Below are 20,172 nucleotides of genomic sequence, written 5' to 3'. Positions count from 1 at the left end.
TATAGACAGATATCACATCGGCTACCGGTGTAGAAATTTAGTATCAGTGCACCTCTACAAAATATTGTCGAATAAAGTGAATGCTGTTGAAAGAAATTACAGATATTGGCATAACAGAAGGAACATCAGCATTAATAACCCACAATCTTAGCAGTGTTTCAAGATATGGATTAAACTACAGTATGTGGTGAAGACAAAGACAGAATGTCCCCACAACTCTTCTGAGATCAGTTGACCCCTCAAAAGTCATATTTTATTAAATCTAAAATCCAAAATTGTGCAGGAAAGTCTAAACGTCCCACTGAAATGTCTTGCTCAGACACAATGAGCATTAGTTACATTTAATAAAGTATAATATTTCATGTATAAATCTAGTGTCAAAAAGAAAACAGTAAAATTGTTTTCGTGCACTAGTATGTGTCTTAAACCTGTTATTCAACATATCTGAATTCTCTTTTTCTATTCTGTTATTCACTCAGCATTAACACAATACAAGAATTTTACAGAACATTCATAGTCTTTCCTTCATTTAGTCCAGAAACGACTTCATTATGGCATTATGTTATTAATAAAATTACAGTTACTTCAAATAATCTAAATTGCAGCTGAACAGTCCCAAAAGCCATAGCTCATATCTACAGCAGACATTTATCTTTGGACATTCTGCTCCGTATCTGTTTCCACAGTTTATCAAGTTACATTTGGCTTTAAGTATGTTAAACTGAATGAAAATCATGTACAGGCTAAAGGCATACAGAGGTGAGACGCAGTACAATACAAGGTATCAAGCTTTAGGTAGGCTACTGTATTCAGACAGAATTTTCTCGGTACAGTAGACTAAAGTAACCAAATACCATCTCATGACAAAATGAATGAATGCTTAGTGATAAAGATATAAAACTCAAATTCATATCAAGAATAAAAAATCTGAACTAGTAGTAAAAAGGCATTGTGCTACTCTAAAAATACAATGAAACTTCAACCACAATGTAGATTAAAAAATAATGTGCTGATGCATAATATAAACGAAGCTGGTGAGCCACAGGAGAACAGCCGTCTCAATATCATAAACAGTCACCCATTCCTGCTTGATACCCTGTAAGAGATGCTGAACAGACGCTCGCACATGCTGTGTTCGATGTACACATCCAAAAAGCAATTCAATTCCTCAGTGTTTCGACACGATGAACAAACTCGGATGGTTCATTCTCAAAGAAAAACTAACCTCAATTTAATTTCCTCATGATATTTAAGGCACACATATGATTCACCGTATATATTAAAAGCTCCTTACTTGTTTTGCTAAAGAATACAGACTTTATCAAATATTCTCTTAATCCCTACAAAATGCAGACAGATTAATTTCACAAGGCATAAATGTTTCCTCCCAATGATTCTAAAACATTGATAAAGGTGACAGCACATTCATATACATCCAGAAAATATTTGATACAACGTCTTGATACAAGTAAACTTATTGATACAAATCTCCAGTTTTTCACTGAGCCTTATTTAAGACGCTCAATAATGGAAATCTCGCCGCGGTCAGGGAAATCTGGTGTAAGTCCATTCAGGTAAAGACTGCCATTTTTGGTCAAGGCAGGCGGTTCTTTTTCGAGTTCATCTGTGAAGTTTACAGACAGGGTCCTCTTGCATGACATCAAGTCCTGACCCGGGTTTTGTCCGAGCTCAGAGGACAGCTTGCGCTTGATGTATGCTGCCCTCTGAAACTTGTCGTAAACTTCCACGCTCAGGCGGCGCCTCGTTTCTTTGAACTCCGCCGACACATTAGCTGTCCATTCTGCAGCGTGCGCACGGAACTCTCCAACCTAACAAAGAGTGGAAAATTCAACGGGTCAACACCAAAGACATCAAGTGTGACGTATATATTTAGTAATGTGATGTGCAGTATATACATATTTAGCAATTTGTCAAAACATCATGGTGATAAAAATAAGAGTGGAAATCTAAGAAATGTTGTAACATTGAAATAACTAAGCCTATTAACATTCATATTAGTCTATTTTATAAAAAATATATAGTTCACCATTAGCCAATGTTGTCAAGACAGCTTGCAATGGTGAACTGCAAAACAATCATTCTTGTAGTATTGATATTTATATTTATAAAACGTCCTTCAAAAGGTTCTTCGATTCCATAGAATAAGCTGTTAGTTCCATAAAGAACGTTAACAAAAGGTTCTTTATAGTTCTGTTTTGCAAAAGGTTATTTCTATTGCGTAAAAAGGTTCTTCAGATTATAAAAAGTAAGAAAGAGATGGTTCTAAAGAACGTTTGACTGAATGGTTCTTTGTGGAACCAAAAATGGTTCTTTTATGGCATCGCTGTGAAGAAACCTTTAAGCACCTTTATTTTTAAGAGTATTTGCTAAATAAATTAATTGACTTCTCTTTAATGAAGTCTATAGATTGGATCAGGTTGAACTGGGTCATTCAGACCTATTACTCCAAACCTGTACTTTCCGTTTCACCTATTTGCGAAAATGTCTTAATGGCCTTCAGTGTGAGTCATTTTCAGCTTCACATTTACACTATACAGTCTGTTCATTGAGCTGCTGCGGACCTAAAGGCCTTGATACCTACATTTTCCATTTTGTGAAAGCCTCGCTCATTCTTGAAAGGGAACTCCGAAATTAAGTATAGAGGATAATATCAGAAAATTGCGCTTTTATGACCTCGCGAGAAAAGCACAATGGGTTGAGAAGAAAACCCTTATTTTTCAAACAAAGCAGGCCTTCTGTTCAGGCTAATTCAAGAACATAATTTTCCAATGTGACACCAATTCATACACTGCGCAGTAAATGTAAACAGGGACGAATAGCCATTGGCTTTCATCAAATTGGACCTTTATTGTGAATTACCCACCAAACAATTAAACAAAACCACGTAATAAACTCTCCATGACCTGAAAACGGTAATGCAGGGAGCTTTAGATTAGATTAGATTCAACTTTATTGTCATTACACATATACAAGTACAGTGTAACGAAATGTAGTATAATATGTATATATGTATATATATAAAATATATACAGTGCTTATACAAACACAAAACATGCCATTTATATAGCATTTAGAAATATAGCTCAATACACATTAGCCATTTCATACGGCACAAATGTGAGGAAAAAATGTGCTTCTTGACAAATGTTAGTTTGAACAGAACAAGGTCTTGTGCAGTCGAATTAAATATAGGTTTTAAAGACCCCATAACATACCTCCTCTTTGGTCTTCTTGGATATGACCCGAAGCCAGTCTCCGATCATGCTGAGAACTGCTGCAAAGTAGGCTAGACCCACCAGGATCCAGAACCACACTAAAGGCTTATAGTAGTCCAGATATTCAATCTCAGATCCTCCTGGGTTAAAAAGAAAACAGACAATGAGTCCTTCACATCAATAAACTGAATAGTAACTTAAAATAAATATCATATCCATGTAACTAGACAAACCAGTATCAGGTGTCATTTTATGATAGTAAGTGGATATAATATATGTTTTCTGCTAAAAATGTAATTTACTTTCGTTTATGCTGTTGATGTGCTTGAAAAAAGGAAAACATTATTGATTAAGATGCAGAGCGAGGCTGCCAACCAGTGGCTTCAATCATTACCTGCCACAAAGTCTCCAAATCCAATAGTGGTTAATGTAATGACAACAAAGTAGATGGATTCCAGAGTACTCCAGCCCTCGATGTGCTGGAAGATGAGTGCGGGAATGGCCACAAACAGCAGGCACCCAAACAGGATGAACAGCACAGTGGATGTCACACGAATTTTGGTTTGGCTCACATTCCATTTCTGAGAGGGAAAGACAAACAGAATGGAGGTGAGAACAGAGGTTTGACATTATAATCAATGCTGAGAAAACACAGTTACACAATGCCCACTATCTGAAAATATTCACTCTTCTGCAACAGCTAACCAATGTGAGACTCCCACAAAGAAAAAAAGAGTAAATGTATCATTTTTGTTTAACATTTGACATTTCATTATCTCTGACAGATTTCCATTATCGATCATCTTAAATAAGGCTTTACAGATATGTTGAAGAGGAAGAAACCGTATCTTTTTAGATTCTAATCATACAGGTACCAGGTACCAGTATCACTATATATGTTCATGGAAAGTCTTTTAATCAGATGAAGCTTTTTTATTCGAAAATATGTATGATTTGTATCAGCCAGGTAGGCAGACTTATTGGGTAAAAGTAATAACCATAAAATAGTCAAATATGAAATAAATCATATTTTAAAGCAGTACAGCCTAAAAGAATAGCATAATAGGAGTAATAGAGTACACACCATACCTATAGTGATAATGTTACATAGAACCGATATTGTCATCATGCTCAGGACAATGTTTTCTAGCTGATAAACAAAAAAAAAACATTGATAGCCAATCAAAATCCATATTCAATTTTAAAGGACTCTACTCAGAATAATCCATAATATTATTGTCTGTTGATGTGGATCTGTTGGGTGCGAAAAGGCCTTAAAACACTTATTCCATTAAAAATCTTAAATATTTAAAAAAGGTAAATATGTATTGTCATGTTTCCTTAAAGGTGTCATAACATGCACAGTTTCTGAAAATCTCATATTAATTAATCATTAAATCACGAGCACTTGTAATAAATGTAATAAATCATTACATGATTGCATTATTTCTGCAAGTTTGTGTTGTTTACATAATGCACATACGCAATGATTGCCAAAACACAGACATTTGATCCAGTTTGACTTACCTGCAGCATCTTTTAGCGCTGGGACTGCTCCATCTATCAGTTTCAAACAATATGCAAATCCAGTGTTATATCCACCATATATATAACATCCATCACTGAAATGCCATGAACAAACAAACACACCTCAACTTCTCTCACTATCACAAGAGTAACTAGCTGCAGCTGCAGGCCCACGGCGCAGCCAATCTTTGATTGTAAGCGGGTCTTCCTATCACTCGTCGGTTGACGTGTGGGCGGGCGTTTTCTTTCGCCTTGCCGTGGGCATGCTTTTCCGGGAGCATTGCCCAATAAGGGACTAAGAAAAGTTGTCACGAAACAGATTTTCATTTTCTGAAAAACCTTTCCGAAGAATAAACGAACCTTGTGGAGTGTATAGAGCACGGAACTACCACGTAATACGTCCAACGCATGAAGCATGAAAAGACAGCACGTTCAACATTGTAAAGAAGTCAGAATGCATGAAACACCGTTGCATGCCCTCTTTAATGCTGCAGAATAGAACCAATGCACCAGCAATAAATAATTCACTATACTGCATTGACTCCTGACAAAAAAATGTTGCATTGTGTTTTTCAAAGAAAATATCCACATTCAAGATGATCCTGCAGTACGAACAACACAACTCAGCAGAAAATATATGGGTGTGCATGTGCAGAGAGCGTAAACAAGATCACCAGAGGCACTTAAGTGATTACATTGAACCATCAAAACCTGACAGTGCCGTGTCGCACAGAATCAGGCTAAGAACAGTCTGTGTGCATTTCTGCTGGGCAGTTATTTTAAAGTCTCAAGTATGGAGAATAATCAATACATTTTAGATGAAAAGGCTTAGTCAGTTTTTAAACCAATATAACATATTTTCTGCATTCTTTTGTCAGCCCATGTTTTTGTATTGTGTTTTTATAAACATGTCACATATTTAGTCTGATCTGTATTTATTTATTCGTTATTTCCTGTTCCAATTAAAAAGAAAATGTAAACAACGCCAAGGCAGAAAGCAAGAGTAACGTTGAGGCTTGTTTTAATAAAATACTCACCACAAACATCCTTTCCACTTTTGCAATTCCTTTGCCAAATATGGTTCCCAGCTGATCGCCCACTCCAGCCAAGAGAAAGCCAAAGAGAGGAATCCCCAGCAGAGCGTAGATTATGCAGAAGATCCTGCCTCCCTCCGTGTGTGGAGAGATGTTTCCAAACCCTGTAAAACAAGAAATAGATGAAATTCTGTAAAACTATAATAATACTACATGCAAAAAGTGACAATCTGGCAGAAGAATATGGCTTAAAATAACATACTTTTTTGAAACATTGTAGACCACCGTGTTTGCCATCCATGACTTATTTCAGCAATGTATCTCGCATATTGGTGAAAAGCTAACAAGGCTAATGAGGGTGTTTCAGAAGAGCATAATTTGATTCAGTCGGCAGACAGTTCTATGAGAATACAGGTTGAGACAGGAAAGATTAGGACTACATTATGCAGGTCAGGGAGTGTCTTCTTGAATTCAAAGAAAACTGTTTCTAAATTTAGCCAGAAGAGATATTACACAACCAGACAGAAAACATTTACATGGTAATAGGATTTATTTTAAGGTATACAAATGCTCACATTTTAAAGGGATAGTTCACACAAAAATGAAATTTTGGTCATCATTTACTCATATCTCAGATTTTTCCGAACCTGTATACATTTTTGTTGTTCTGCTAAACACAAAGGAAGATATTTGGAAAAGGGTCAGTAACTGAGCAGATCTAAGAGGATGGAAAATAAGTGCAAATGCACATTACCCTGACAGTATCACGGTCAGGTGAGATGAATTATACACCAGATTCAGCCAGGAGAGCTATTCCTAACCAGGGTTTTAAATTTTAAAATTCAAGAATGAATCTTATTCATTTATCAACAATTGAAACTTAAGATACATCACTATAATATGTAAATATGTTGAATGTTTATGGTGCGACTGCACAGACTGAAACTTTTGGGCGACATGATTGTGCAGAGGATGACTTGAAGTTATACTTTCTGAATAAAGTGACTTCTAAGAGACACAATAGCAATAGTTGTGGGAACCAGGAATTTAAACAATTATAAACCCCTGGACAGGCCCCCCCTTAGTGAAGTATTACAGTGGGGGGAACAAGAGCTTACATCCAATTATGTCCCAGTTCCTTGAAGCTCATTAACAATGGTCAAACGTCCATCGTGCAATCTGTCTTTAAAGCCCAATTAAATCAAAAACCTTGAAAATGCCATAAAAACTGGCTTCCTGTGAAACAATCATAATTGGACAAAGCGGAGACAAGTAACAGGGTCTCTACACACTTGTCTTGTACTCGGAAAAGTCATACACATCTGTTGATGGTGGATCAGATCCAGTCTACTTATTCCAGTAGATTTACTATAATCTAATACCATTTTACTTCCTAAGCAGTGGAAATGTGTAACTTGAGTAAGCAGCTCAACATTTTCAATTATGGTTATTATAAGAAGCAGAATAATAACAATTCTCTTCAAAAAATACAGTCTAAATTGTTAACAAATAGATGTCACATGTTTTCTCTCAGCACAACACAAGTCAGTCTAACACATAAAGCAACACAGTCATGCCTCCATCATTAAAGAAACAGCTATTTTCTGGATGACTGATGGAAACCTCATGTAACATTGCTGTCTGATTGCGTCTAATGAGCCCACAAGTGTTTCTTCTGAGAGCCCGAGCGAGGGCAAATACACTTGTACTGCGTTCAACTGATTTCTGCGTATTAGGGAATATAGCACTCTCACAAACAGATGGCCAAGATAAGCACTCTCCAAAGTGTCTGTGCTTGTGTGTGTTTTTGGTGATATCAGGAGACGGGTTCACAGGGGATGCTGAAAGGTTCATTGAAATGACAATAAAGGGCATGGTTTTGTCTATCTGGGTGACTAAAATGAAGAATTACTTGGTCCCTATTGATGAACAAATCAGCAGTTTTGAAGGCCAAGTCTGTGAAGGACTTTGAAACAAAGGAGCGAGTGTGGGAAGGTGTGCTGTTCATGCTGTAAACCCACTGTAGCAAAACGGTAATTCATGTGCAAAAAAGCAATTAAACCAAATCAAGCAATGCCAATTTCTTCCTCAAAATATGGGTTAAAGCGACACACTAAAGCCCATTCAGTATAGGCTACTGATGATGATCTTTTAAACAGCCAAATGCAACTTTACTCCCAAAGCGAAATATGCAAGAACATCTTTGTTGGTCTTTCTAAAAAAACTACCTTTAATCTCAATATCAACATTTGCTCTAACGTTGGTGTATAAAATAACTCAATGCCGCTGATATAATCATTCAAAACAACGTCCTTAAACAGCACCGCAAAGATGGATGTCAACCGACTTAGTTTCTAAGCTGTCATTTTCTACATTTGATGTAATTTAGAGGTCAAACAGGCATTGATTAGGATCAATTGTATTTAATGTGCAACACTAATAATCTTATGAATTAGTTATAGTCATAAAAATATTCAGATGCATGATCAGATGCATTTACAACCTGAAGAAATAATGTGAAGTGGAACAATATAAGACCTTAAGTCTTTCAGCTCAAATTAAAACGTCAAACTATCAGGTGTGCTTGATTCATTAATTACATTTTACACTTCACATCCTACAAAGGATAGACAGGGGGCTGTGTGTGGGGAGGGGTGCGCTTTAATCCTCTACTTGGCTCTGATCCAGCAGGTGGTGTTGCACACATGTATTCCAGAACAGTTAAAGCTTTGTTAAAACGATTGGTTATTGTTCATAATTAAGCTTATTAAATAATACTAACACAATTTCCATCCTTGTTGTTGATTTATTCTAAATTAAAGGCTACTGATTATTTTCAGAGAATCTTTCACAGCAAACTGTATGTCTATTACATCTCAGTTTCACACTAATCAAATTAAATGTGGCTAGATTGTAGAAGATTCAATAACATTTCAATAAATTGGAAAAACAAATATGGCTGTGTTCTATGTAGTTATACTATAAGTTGGTCATTATGAAATATTTAAGTGTTTCTACGCTCTAAAAATTGCTGGGTATATTTCAACCCAGGTGAAATATCACATTAAATTTTACATCTTAATAAATGACTGATCGAAAACAACTGATTGTGAAGGTATCATGCTGATCAAGATAAAAGTAAAGTTACCTATGGTGGTAATGACAGTCCCTGCAAAGAAGAAGGAGCTACTGAAGTCCCACATGCTGGTCTCATTGGAGGGGTGACCTGAAGGATTGACCCCTGCACGAATGGCAGCCACCACCTGCTGTGGATGACAGAATTGGCCTGTCAAATTTTGTCATAATTTACTAGCCCTCATGTAAATATGTACAGTAGTATTGAAACATACAGTATATGCTTGTAATATAGTGCACACATTGTAGACTAAATCTATGGTCCTTTTAAGTATTTTGGCAGCGTTAAACAACATTTAGTTTCCCAGGGAAAAGTGCAGCTATAATATCTTTTACGGTTTCACAGAAGAAAATTACGCACGTTTAAATGATGGCAAAATTTCATTTATTTAGAAACTGAGAGCCATATTTCCTGCTTCCCCTCGCTGAATAACATTCAGCAATGCATTCCTATTCCTGTATTGCAATTAAGCTTCACTTGCTATTATGAGGACAACCAAAACACATTTGAATTGAAAGCAGACAGCAAGTCTCTGAATGAGCAGGATGGCTGGCTCCAGTTGCATTCTACGCTGCAAACAAAGGCACGGATCTGTTCTTTATCAGTGTTCCACAGCATCTCTGGATTTTACGTCCCACATAACTGGATCGTCTGCGAGATTAGAGAAAGTTGATCAGTAATTTCAGTCATTTTTTATAGTAAACGACTGCCTTGTCAAATGTTTGGGCTTCTGTAAGAGTCTGTGCAATTACTTGTACTTCAGACTTTCAGGATCTTGACACAACTGATATCAATATTCTGATTGTTGGTTCTGGAGAGGATACACGTCCTCTGATTCTGGGCCAGATGTGTATCTTACTATGACCTCTAAAGTTATTTTGCTCTCATTTCAATAGTATACTGGCCATGGCTTACTTCATAAACCAAAATAAGCAAAGAGTGAGGCTCGGTGCTGTCCATGGTCCTTAACTCTTTACACACATTCTCCACTAACTTCGGCAAAGTTCTGTTTTAAATGTGGTCACAGCATATTTCTGCAACTTAATCAGTAAAATAAATAAACATATGCACATGAGCCTGCAGGTCCTCCTGGCCTACATACTGCAGATATGCTGAAAGAGCCCACAGTGTATCACATCTGCTCCCTCAATGCCTATTGCCTGCTCCTAGCTGGCCACGGGACAACCCAGCCAAAACAGAGAGTCAACGAGTGGGTAATATTTCCACTGTGACGTTTCTTTAGACTCAACACCTTTTACGGAACACTTACTGTACTAAGTGCTGCTTCAATCACTATGAGACTAACTGTGATTGTCATGATTCCGCTATCATGTCATGCTTATTCTTGGTCTTGCAGCGGAGTCATGGCATAGCCTTAGGTTTTGTGTGAGAAAGACATGGCGTTGTTTTGATTTTGACTTGCCATGTGCTTTCTCGTGTCTCGTCGGTGTTTCCTGCCCTTTTGTCTCGTTAGCCTTTCCGTTAGTGTTTCATTACCTTCACCTGCCCCTTAGTAATTATCCTTTGTCTGTCTGCCTTTAAAACATCCTCGTGTTTATTGTCCTGTGATTGTTCGTTGTACATGTTTCCTGGCTTGTACATGTTTCCATGTCGTGTTCCTGAAGATTACCTTGCACCTTGTTTTGATGCATGTTTAGTTAGTCTTAGTTATTATAGCTTTAAGTATTTCTCTTTTGTTTTATGCCCCCTCGTGGGAAGTCTTTGGTTTCTGTTTTTGATTCGTGCCTCAGTTCAGTTTTCCCCCTATCGTGAGTGTATTATTTGTAATTTGTCTTTTATTAAAGTCTTTGTTTAACCTCATCGTCGCTGCCTGCAATTGGGTTCTTCCACCCCCCGATCCGTGACAGAGATTATAAAGATTGGAAGCAATGTGTTGGTTTGTAATTTATTGTAAAGGGCGGGAGGACGGATTTGAGTGGTGTCCCGGGGTTCAAATTATAAGATGTCAGTGCGCTACAATAATATTTCTAGATGGGATGTTGCTATGACGAATCGGGATGCATTTAATGAACATGCAACACATGATGTGCGTTGCCTCAAATGCGACAACACAAAGCACACGCTAGCACCAGGAATTGTAATTTGGAAAATTTGGCATACTCTGCAAGATAATTATTTGACTATTGAATCCGACTGTAACACACATGCAAATCCACCATGCTTCGGCAAGCAGAGCAAATTAAGGATGTAATACAGTATCAGGAGCAGATTTAATTACCCCACAGTCAAAATAGTCTTAAATGAAATCACTCCAGCTAAATTAAAAATAAAATCTAATTAGAAAGAACCCTCCTTTGGGAGAACAGATAAGTGTGAATTATGTGTCATTTAATTATTACAACAATGCAGTGAGAGTGAGTCTGAAATTTAAGGCTATGATATGTGATGCTGGAAATCTTTTCTATCCCTCTAATTTAAAATTTATTGCATCTCATTTCACAAATGTAAATCCAATATGATTTGGATTATAAGTTGTCACTTTATTTTAGACTATTTTCCCCTTTTGTACAAAAATCTGATAGAAAATCTTATTAATTGCCTATTGATATTGACAAAGGTTAGTTGATCTACTCAACATCCCGCAGACAAAATCAGCTCGACATCCAGAAAAGTCCTTTCTACCCACAAAAATAAATACTTTTCATTCTCGTGTTGAACGACCGGAGTTCATACCTTCACCAGATCCTCCAGCTCAGAGGTGTTGACGCAGGCGTGCCTGGAGAGGAAGTTAATTTTCTCCTTCACGATGAGGTACTTCTGCGAGCTCTCCTGGGGCTGTTCCAGGGCTTTGAACACGGTGGCTCCAATGATCAGGTACAGAACTACCAGCAGGAAGATTACCAGTACAGTTTTCCACTTCATTACGGTGGTTATGGTGTCACAGTCATCCCCCGAGTTAAAGACGATGGGTTTGGAGGAAAACGACAGCCGTGGTTTGGTGTTGTGCGTGGCTGATTTGGGATCTAAAAGATCAGGTGCGGCCACTGGGGAGAACAAAGGGAGAGAGAGAGAGAGAGAGAGAGAGAGAGAGAGAGAGAGAGGAAAGATGGGGCGAGTGAGGGCAGAGTTAAAATAAGCCAGTGTGTAAAGAAGCCAGTAATGATGAGGCAATAGTAATTCTAATGCTGTTTTTATATCTATTTGTACAACCCTTCTATACATCGTGGACATTTTATGTGATTATTTTTTTCGTTTGTCTTTGTATTTGAGCAAACACATTCTTTATTTTTCCAAAGCTTAGCTGCCAGGTTTAAGACAGCTGCCAGGTTTAAGACAGCTGCCAGGTTTGGTTTGGTTTACTTTCATATATTGATATCTGAATCAGTATAGCATTGGTCTCTATGAAAAAGAGTTTGACAATTAACTGTAGACTATTTTGGAAGAAAGTTTATTTTTAATTTCATGCGTACATTATAAAACATGTGGACTGGAAACTGCCCCTCTGTACGATAATAATTTAGTTCTCACTATCCAACCTGTGTTTCAGTGTTCCAACCAAGTGTGCAACCCCTCTCTAGCAAACCAGTGATAAAGTGAGCGCATTATTCTCACCAGGTTCTAATACGCGAGCGCGTGGAGCTGTGATCTTGCGCAGGGTAGCACAAGTTTCGGCACAAACGTGAAACCGAAAATGTTTCCTTTGCGCATAATTAAAAATCACGACCTCTCGTTTTTTCACTTAAGCATCATGTGCGAGTCCACATATATGCGACTCAAACAATATCATGAACTTCTAAGCAGACTGTCAAACGCAATATGCAAAACGCAAAAATGATGCAAAAACACATTGCGCACTTACTTCTTTGTCAAATCTCTTCTTCTTCTTCTTGCTGCCTCTCATCGGCCTTCTTGGGTGTTGCTCAACCTGACTTTCTGTCTTGACTTTGCTCACAAACGCACGAGCGCGACCGGGCTGTTATTCACGACACCAAACGCATTCGCATCCCCCCGTCGCCTCTTCTGGACAAGCATGGCTCGGTCCGGTTTTAAACCTCCGCCCGGCCAGTATTTCGGAGTCGGGCGCTGGATTTCGTGGTTGAGTAAGCATTGAAGCGAGAAAGGAGTGTCCGACGGGGGCACACGCATAATTGGACGGGCTGTTCTCATCAAGTGCGCGCTCACAGTCCGGCTTCGCTCTCGCTGGCGCGCTTTCTTAGGTCGCGTCGCGAGTTCCTAAATAACAGCTCTAGTTTTTGTTTCTTGTTCAGGTATGAGGCTCTGTCGTGATGTGTTTTGGGAGTCGTGATTTTTCTAGTATCAGAACGTTATGTGCATACAAATGGCGATAACATCACAAAGGTCGTGGGTTAGAGTTACGGAGAACACACGTGCCCATGAAATATGTAAATAATACGCACTGTAGGTCGCTTTGAATCGTCGGATGAATGCGTAAATAGAGAATTTTGAAAGTTGACAGCTGAAGCAGCATCTTTTTTATTTTTAATGCTGAAGGTATCAATAAGTTATCAGTGCTGAACATCATCTGGTGCAGTTTCGAAACAACAGATGCGAGGTATCTCTATGTTCTCCACCAGCATGTGTATACCTTGTGAACGTTTCCAGTACAATGAGTTTGTATTTCAAATCTTTCAACTTGCACCAAAACATTTTCTTCTTATGTGTAATTCTACGTTAATTCAATCAGTAAAGCAAAATGTCCATAATGTCAATTTGACACGTGGAATGTCCCAGCTGTTAAATACATTACATTCCAAATATACATTCATAGTAACCAAGCGATTTCATTGAAAATATGTGCCTTACATATCACATGAACTTCATAAATTACTTATGATGATAAATGCCACTGGTTTGCAGTGTGTATGCATGCAATGATTCACAAAATGTTATTAGGAAGTTGAGATACTATTTAAAAATGCAGCTGTGTTGTTTGAGGAAAAATGACACTAGATTTGATTTCCTATATACCCTGTCTTCTGTTTCCTTTTTCCTTCACCATTGTCTTTTCACCTTGGCGATAGCACTTTCTCTCAGTGAAGAAGCTAAAATTATTGTTCCTCTGGGCAATGATGGACCTGCATCAAAGGAACATGTGCACACCAAACGCTTGCCCATTTCATGAGACAGGGTTCAACAACTTTCTCCATCCCTCTCTGTTACTTTCTGACTGTTGAATTCTCCTTATCCAACTATAAAACAGACATGGAGTTTCTTTCAAACAATCAGATAAATAGATCTCTGTTAGCAGTTTTATGGTTTGGTTAGGAGTAGGAGTACAGTTAGCTCACAATTAGGAGTAAGTTAAACAAGTTAATCCAAAATATCTCTTTCTGTATTGTCAGCTGTTTTGTCCCACAATTTAAGAAACAGTAAAGGAGTAATTCTGGTAATGTCACAAATCGGAAAAAAAACATAAACATCAATCACAAAGTTGATCAATATAGCTTAATTATGTATCAATTTATCACACACAAACCACAAAAATGCATTATAAATCATTTTTCATTAGTCATCTAATGGATGCTAATATATATGTGGTTTTGTTTTTGACTTCAAGATCATCTAATATCAACATTTATCAGTGTGCATGATCGTCTTTAGAGAACCAGTAATGCAGTAATGGTGTGTAGGAAGTGACCATTGACTTCAGTCCATCCATCCATCCATCCATCCATCCATCCATCCATCCATCCATTTTCTTCCACTTATCCGGGGCTGGGTCGCAGCAGTCTAAGCAGAGATGCCCAGACATCCCTCACCCTGGACACTTCCTCTAGCTCTTCCGGGGGGACACCGAGGCGTTCCCAGGCCAGCCGGGAGACATAGTCCCACCAGCGTGTCCTAGGTCTTCCCCGGGGTCTCCTCCCGGTCGGACGGGCCTAGAATACCTTCCGGGGAAGGCGTCCGGTAGGCATCCGTAACAGATGCCCAAGCCACCTCAACTGACCCCTCTCGATGTGGAGGAGCAGCGGCTCTACTCCGAGCTCCTCCCGGGTGACCGAGCTTCTCAACCTATCTCTAAGGGATCGCCCAGCCACCCTGCGGAGGAAGCTCATTTCGGCCGCCTGTATCCGGGATCTTGTCCTTTCGGTCATGATTCAAAGCTCATGGCCATAGCTGAGAGTAGGATCGTAGATTGACCGGTAAATTGAGAGCTTCGCCTTGCAGCTCAACTCTTTCTTCACCACGACAGACCGGTACATCGACCGCATTACTGCAGAAGCTGCACCGATCCGTCTGTCAATCTCCCATTCCATCCTTCCCTCACTCGTGAACAAGACCCCAAGATACTTAAACTCCTCCACTTGAGGCAGGAACTCTTCACCATGACTTCAGTCAATTTACTTTAATGACCCGTGCATACAAAATCCCTCATTAAAAAAGTCCCTGTAGAGAAGCATGTTTTCAACGTTACTGCTCCTAACTAGACATCATATTTTGACAAAGAAATTGACTTGACGTCTTATTCTGCTGTAGCCTACATCAATCCAGAAGCAGTGATCGGAAAAATGATTTTAACTATATGATTCTACTCAGCAGGAATATAGGCCAAACAACCAGCACTTAGCAGTGAACACATTCAAGTCTTGTGCAACCACTAATGCATTCTGAATATATTGAAACAGTAATTAAAATGAAAGATCATTTAGATTCTGTCTGTGTGTATTTGTGGCTAAAACAGTATGTTTGTTTTTACTGTATGCCCGAACAACAGTAATATTACAGATATTCAGCACCCCGGCTTGGATAATATTGCAACAGATGCTGCTCCTGTGGTGAAGATATTTTTAAACAAAAAAAACCCAATAGGTGAGCTAGAATTTTTACATTCATAACACGATTTGGTTCAGGTGAAAGGGCACAGGAACTCAGGGACATACTTTTTTTATAGCACACATCCGTCCTTTCAGTGCTCTGAGAATGACATTGCTGCATGATGATGTTGTGGCTTTGCATGGGTAATACTAGGTATTTATGTATATGGTTCATTAAAGTAAGACAATATGGTCTAACATGAGTAATGCCTAAAATACTGAATCATAGCTGCCAATTTGCATTTCACCATGACATCCTTCCACTCTCAAAATTAAATATATAAAGTTTAGTTCACAGCACAATGGTTTACATTTAGTCATTTAGCAGACGCTTTTATCCAAAGCGACTTACAAAGAGTTCGGGGAGCAATAAGCGATAAGGTTTAATGTCATCTGTTTTCAAAATTCAGTTCCCTCAAACTCTTGGGTCAAATGTTAAACTGCTGAATTAGTCAGCATCTCTGTGACTGACAGACTGAACATCCCTCAGCCTTTGAAAATAAAACAGTGCCTATTCTTTTTTGGGGGGTGGCAGTATATAAATAGAGGACAGTTGTTTTTATTTTAGCTAGATAACATTGTTGTAATCCATGTTACATAACATTTTGTGCCCCAGCCCCTTGACCCAGTGTGAAAATATTTAGCTTGTGTTCGCCGTGCACGTGAATGAGCTTATGCTATGCCAAAGAAAAACACGGACTGGGTGACCGTACAGTTTGAGGAGTGGGAAAGTTCTCATGAAACGTTGAGTTAAACCATGTCAGTCTGTGACAACGTCAAAACACATTACATTGAAACTGGAGACAGAGGTGAAATATTTGGTACCTTTGTTATACTTACAGAGAATATAGATTGATATAGTGTAGAATAATCTCATTGTGCCACTGTATGAGTTGCACGAAGTTACATTTCTTTTGTGTTTTGACAAATAAACCATGTTTTCATTATATACCACAACCATCTGGTGTTTTAAAAATAAAAGTTTACTTTAAATTAAACAAATGCTTTTACAAGTGTGATCACAAAAATGAAAACTATAGGAACACATTGATTTAAAACACTTCAATCATCAACTTTAAAAAGCTCCCGATGTGCAGAACTTTATGTAAGAGTGCAGATGTTTCTAAAGCAGACGGATTGCAATTATCAACAAACCTTTTCTTCTCAAGGACAATCTCCTGCCTGCATCCGTTGAAAGACAAAAAAGATAACACTAGAAGGAAATTCTTAAGTATGAAATATGGACTAGGATGGAGATTTTCTGTCACCTCTGGTGTTGAAAGGAATGTTGAATTGGCAAATGCTGTTTGAGTAAGTGCCAACTGCCAACAACAGTCAAGGATAATCCCATGAAACAGCCCGACAGACTTGATTGCTGCTACATCACACAAGACAAGAGACTCACAAGAGACACCACAAAGGAAAGAAAAATGTTTAATGAGATTTTGTTAAAGGGGTCATATGACACGGCTACATCGCATATTATCATTTGTTTTAGATGTAATGGAATGTGTATACACGATTACATTTTCAAAAACGCTGTATTTTCCACTTTCCGTGCATGTTTGTAACTTCTCTTTGAAACGCGCAGATTTTTTACAAATCTCATCGCTCTGAAAAGCGAGGTGTGCTATGATTGGCCAGTTAACCAGGGCGTAGTGATTGGTCGAGTACTGCAAGCATGTGATGGGAATGTAACGCTGCTTACCATATTTGGAACATCAATACGCCCACCTTACTTGCGAAAACATTTTGTCTTAGACAAATCACACCACGAACTGATGTAGATTTGTGGGGTGGTTGCACGAGGCGTTTCAGGCAGGTCTGGGGGAGCATTAGAATGCATCCGTTGTTCCAACACTTTATTTTATTGCGATTTTACGTTTGTCTAAAACATGCATAAGCGACTTATAACACACAAAAGACACAGAAAAACACGTATTTGCTCCATATGACCATCGCAATGATATTCAACGGAGACAATGTTAGTCAAAAGTGCCCCAGAACTGTTTGCGTTCCTTCATTCTTCAAAATATCTTCTTTTGTGTGGTAGTCAATGGTGTTTGGTAACAAGAACTCTTAAAAAAATTTTGTCAGAAAAAAGAAATGTATAAAGATCTGGAACAACCAGAATTGTTGTTGTGTTTTCTGACTTGTCGTTGTGTTTTCTGATTTGTCGTTGTGTTTTCTGACTTGTCGTTGTGTTTTCTGATATGTCGTTGTGTTTTCTGACTTGTCGTTGTGTTTCTGATTTGTCGTTGTGTTTTCTGACTTGTCGTTGTGTTTTCTGATATGTCGTTGTGTTTTCTGACTTGTCGTTGTGTTTCTGATTTGTCGTTGTGTTTTCTGACTTGTCGTTGTGTTTTCTGATATGTCGTTGTGTTTTCTGACTTGTCGTTGTGTTTCTGATTTGTCGTTGTGTTTTCTGACTTGTCGTTGTGTTTTCTGATATGTCGTTGTGTTTTCTGACTTGTCGTTGTGTTTCTGATTTGTCGTTGTGTTTTCTGACTTGTCGTTGTGTTTTCTGATATGTCGTTGTGTTTTCTGACTTGTCGTTGTGTTTCTGATTTGTCGTTGTGTTTTCTGACTTGTCGTTGTGTTTTCTGATATGTCGTTGTGTTTTCTGATATGTCGTTGTGTTTTCTGACTTGTCGTTGTGTTTTCTGACTTGTCGTTGTGTTTTCTGACTTGGCGTTGTGTTTTCTGATATGTCGTTGTGTTTTCTGATTTGGTGTTGCGTTTTCAGATTTGTAATTGTGATTTGGGATTCGTTTTTTGGCTTTTAGATTTGTTGTTTGTTTTGCGATTTGTTGTTTTGTTTGGCACTTTACGGCTTCCGTAGTCTTTGGTGCTTATGTTTAGTTTTCATAAAGACTAGCTTCTAACTTAACTAAATGAATACCTTAATGAAACATTTATGAGAAGTCCATTAGGTAAAAAGAGCAATAAATCTTTCACAACTACTATGTGGATGGCTACTCCTTGTTTGTTCAATTTCTCTCTGACATTCACACACAATTTTGTGTGTATTTATTTATTTACTTTTATCCTGTACATGGTTTCTATTTTAGGCAAGGATCTGGCAGGAATCCCAGGTAGAAGCGAGGGAGGTTGCAAGTGTTTAAATTAAGTGAGTATTTTACTGACCCCTTACTACGGTGAGTTTTCTATTTTTAGTATGGATGGATGTGTTGGCTCAGCATCAATTGGTTTTCTCTCAAGATGTTGCTGACTGAGAGCGAGGTATGGGGGAGCATTTTAATGAGAGGTAGAAACAAAATATCAATGAGAACCTGAAACAGAGGCAGCAGTAGGAAATGAATGTAAATGGATTAAAGCCACTGTGGACTTGAATACATATTTCCTTCCTTTTTAAAGGTGGGAGCTGCCCATACAGTACTTTATTCCAAAACGGTATGACTTTCCTTCTTCTGATGAACACAAAATATTATATTGAAGAAGATATTTTGAAGAACAATGTTAACCAAACAACACTGATCCCAACTGACTTCTATTGTTTACATTACTCAAAATACCTTATGCGTTCCGCAGAAAAAAAAAATCATATACAGGTTTTAAATGATATGAGGGCGAATAATGATTTTTTTTGTGAACTGTATATCAAGGGCTTATCAAGATACCTGTATCCACAATGAGTGTATGCTCTGTATTATAGATTTCACACCATACCCGTTTTAAGTTTTGTATTGACAATGTCAAAATATAATCAGATAAGCCTGTGCAGTCATCAAAATAAAAATGACTAAGCCATTTATAATGGCAACTCCAATAGAGCAAAAGACAAACTCAGCATTGATCCGATCAGCTTCACAGTTTGGGGACCTTCTTGACATAAAAAACAGGCCCTCAGCCTACAATCTTTTCTTCCTGTTGAAAATCTACCCCAAATGCAAGTAGTGATTATTTCTACAGGTGATCTTCAGAATCTCAGACTTTGATCAATAAATAATTCCCGGCACAGTCAGTCATGTAATGGAATTTTCAGCAGGTGCACTAGAGCATAATTTACTTTAATTTCCCGCATTGGTGATATGGGATCACATTAAAGTGCTTTCGATAGCGTATTTTTTTAGTATATGCTATCGCAATAAATTTGGGAATAGAGTAGGATCTTTTTTAGCTTTCAGCAAAAATACATCCAAGGTAGTTATTACTGAACACTGCATGCTTTATAGAGACAATGCGTCATCGGAGAAAAGCTTTTCATATGCCTTTATGCTAAAAATGTGAACGAAACCGGTTAAATCGAATCAACTCAAAAACAGTTGTATCGATCCATCCTCAGACATTGTGTCGAGTTGGAACCTGAACAAAATGAATAACATTCCTGCTGGAATATGTGCCCATTAAGAAAACACCTTAATATTTGCATGATCGACTACACTATCAAATACTGTGATACATTTTTAGACAACACAAAT

The 20,172-nt window shown here is 38.0% G+C and overlaps 1 protein-coding gene across 1 annotated transcript; it reads right to left on the bottom strand.

Moving 5' to 3' along the window:
• Window positions 1-221: 221 nt before the first annotated feature.
• On the bottom strand, window positions 222-13,000 carry kcnk2a (potassium channel, subfamily K, member 2a). Its single transcript, XM_079458970.1, has 7 exons — window positions 12,754-13,000; window positions 11,628-11,938; window positions 8,946-9,063; window positions 5,801-5,961; window positions 3,631-3,817; window positions 3,237-3,376; window positions 222-1,829 (listed from the first exon to the last, which is right to left on the bottom strand). Coding segments are annotated over exons 1-7 (1,239 nt in total). The 5' UTR covers window positions 12,755-13,000; the 3' UTR covers window positions 222-1,508.
• Window positions 13,001-20,172: the final 7,172 nt, after the last annotated feature.

The sequence above is a fragment of the Barbatula barbatula genome (assembly GCF_947034865.1).
Source record: "Barbatula barbatula genome assembly, chromosome: 6".
Classification (NCBI taxonomy): Eukaryota; Metazoa; Chordata; class Actinopteri; order Cypriniformes; family Nemacheilidae; genus Barbatula; species Barbatula barbatula.
The sequence above is the reverse complement of the archived record's forward strand: the minus strand, read 5'-3'. Positions and strand labels throughout refer to the sequence as shown.

Coding starts and splice junctions, on each gene's coding strand:
- kcnk2a (XM_079458970.1), bottom strand. Junction 9,064..11,627: donor AGCTGGAGGATCTGGTGAAG/GTATGAACTCCG, acceptor TGTCATCCACAG/CAGGTGGTGGCTGCCATTCG. Junction 3,818..5,800: donor AAGTGGAAAGGATGTTTGTG/GTGAGTATTTTA, acceptor TTTCCCTCTCAG/AAATGGAATGTGAGCCAAAC.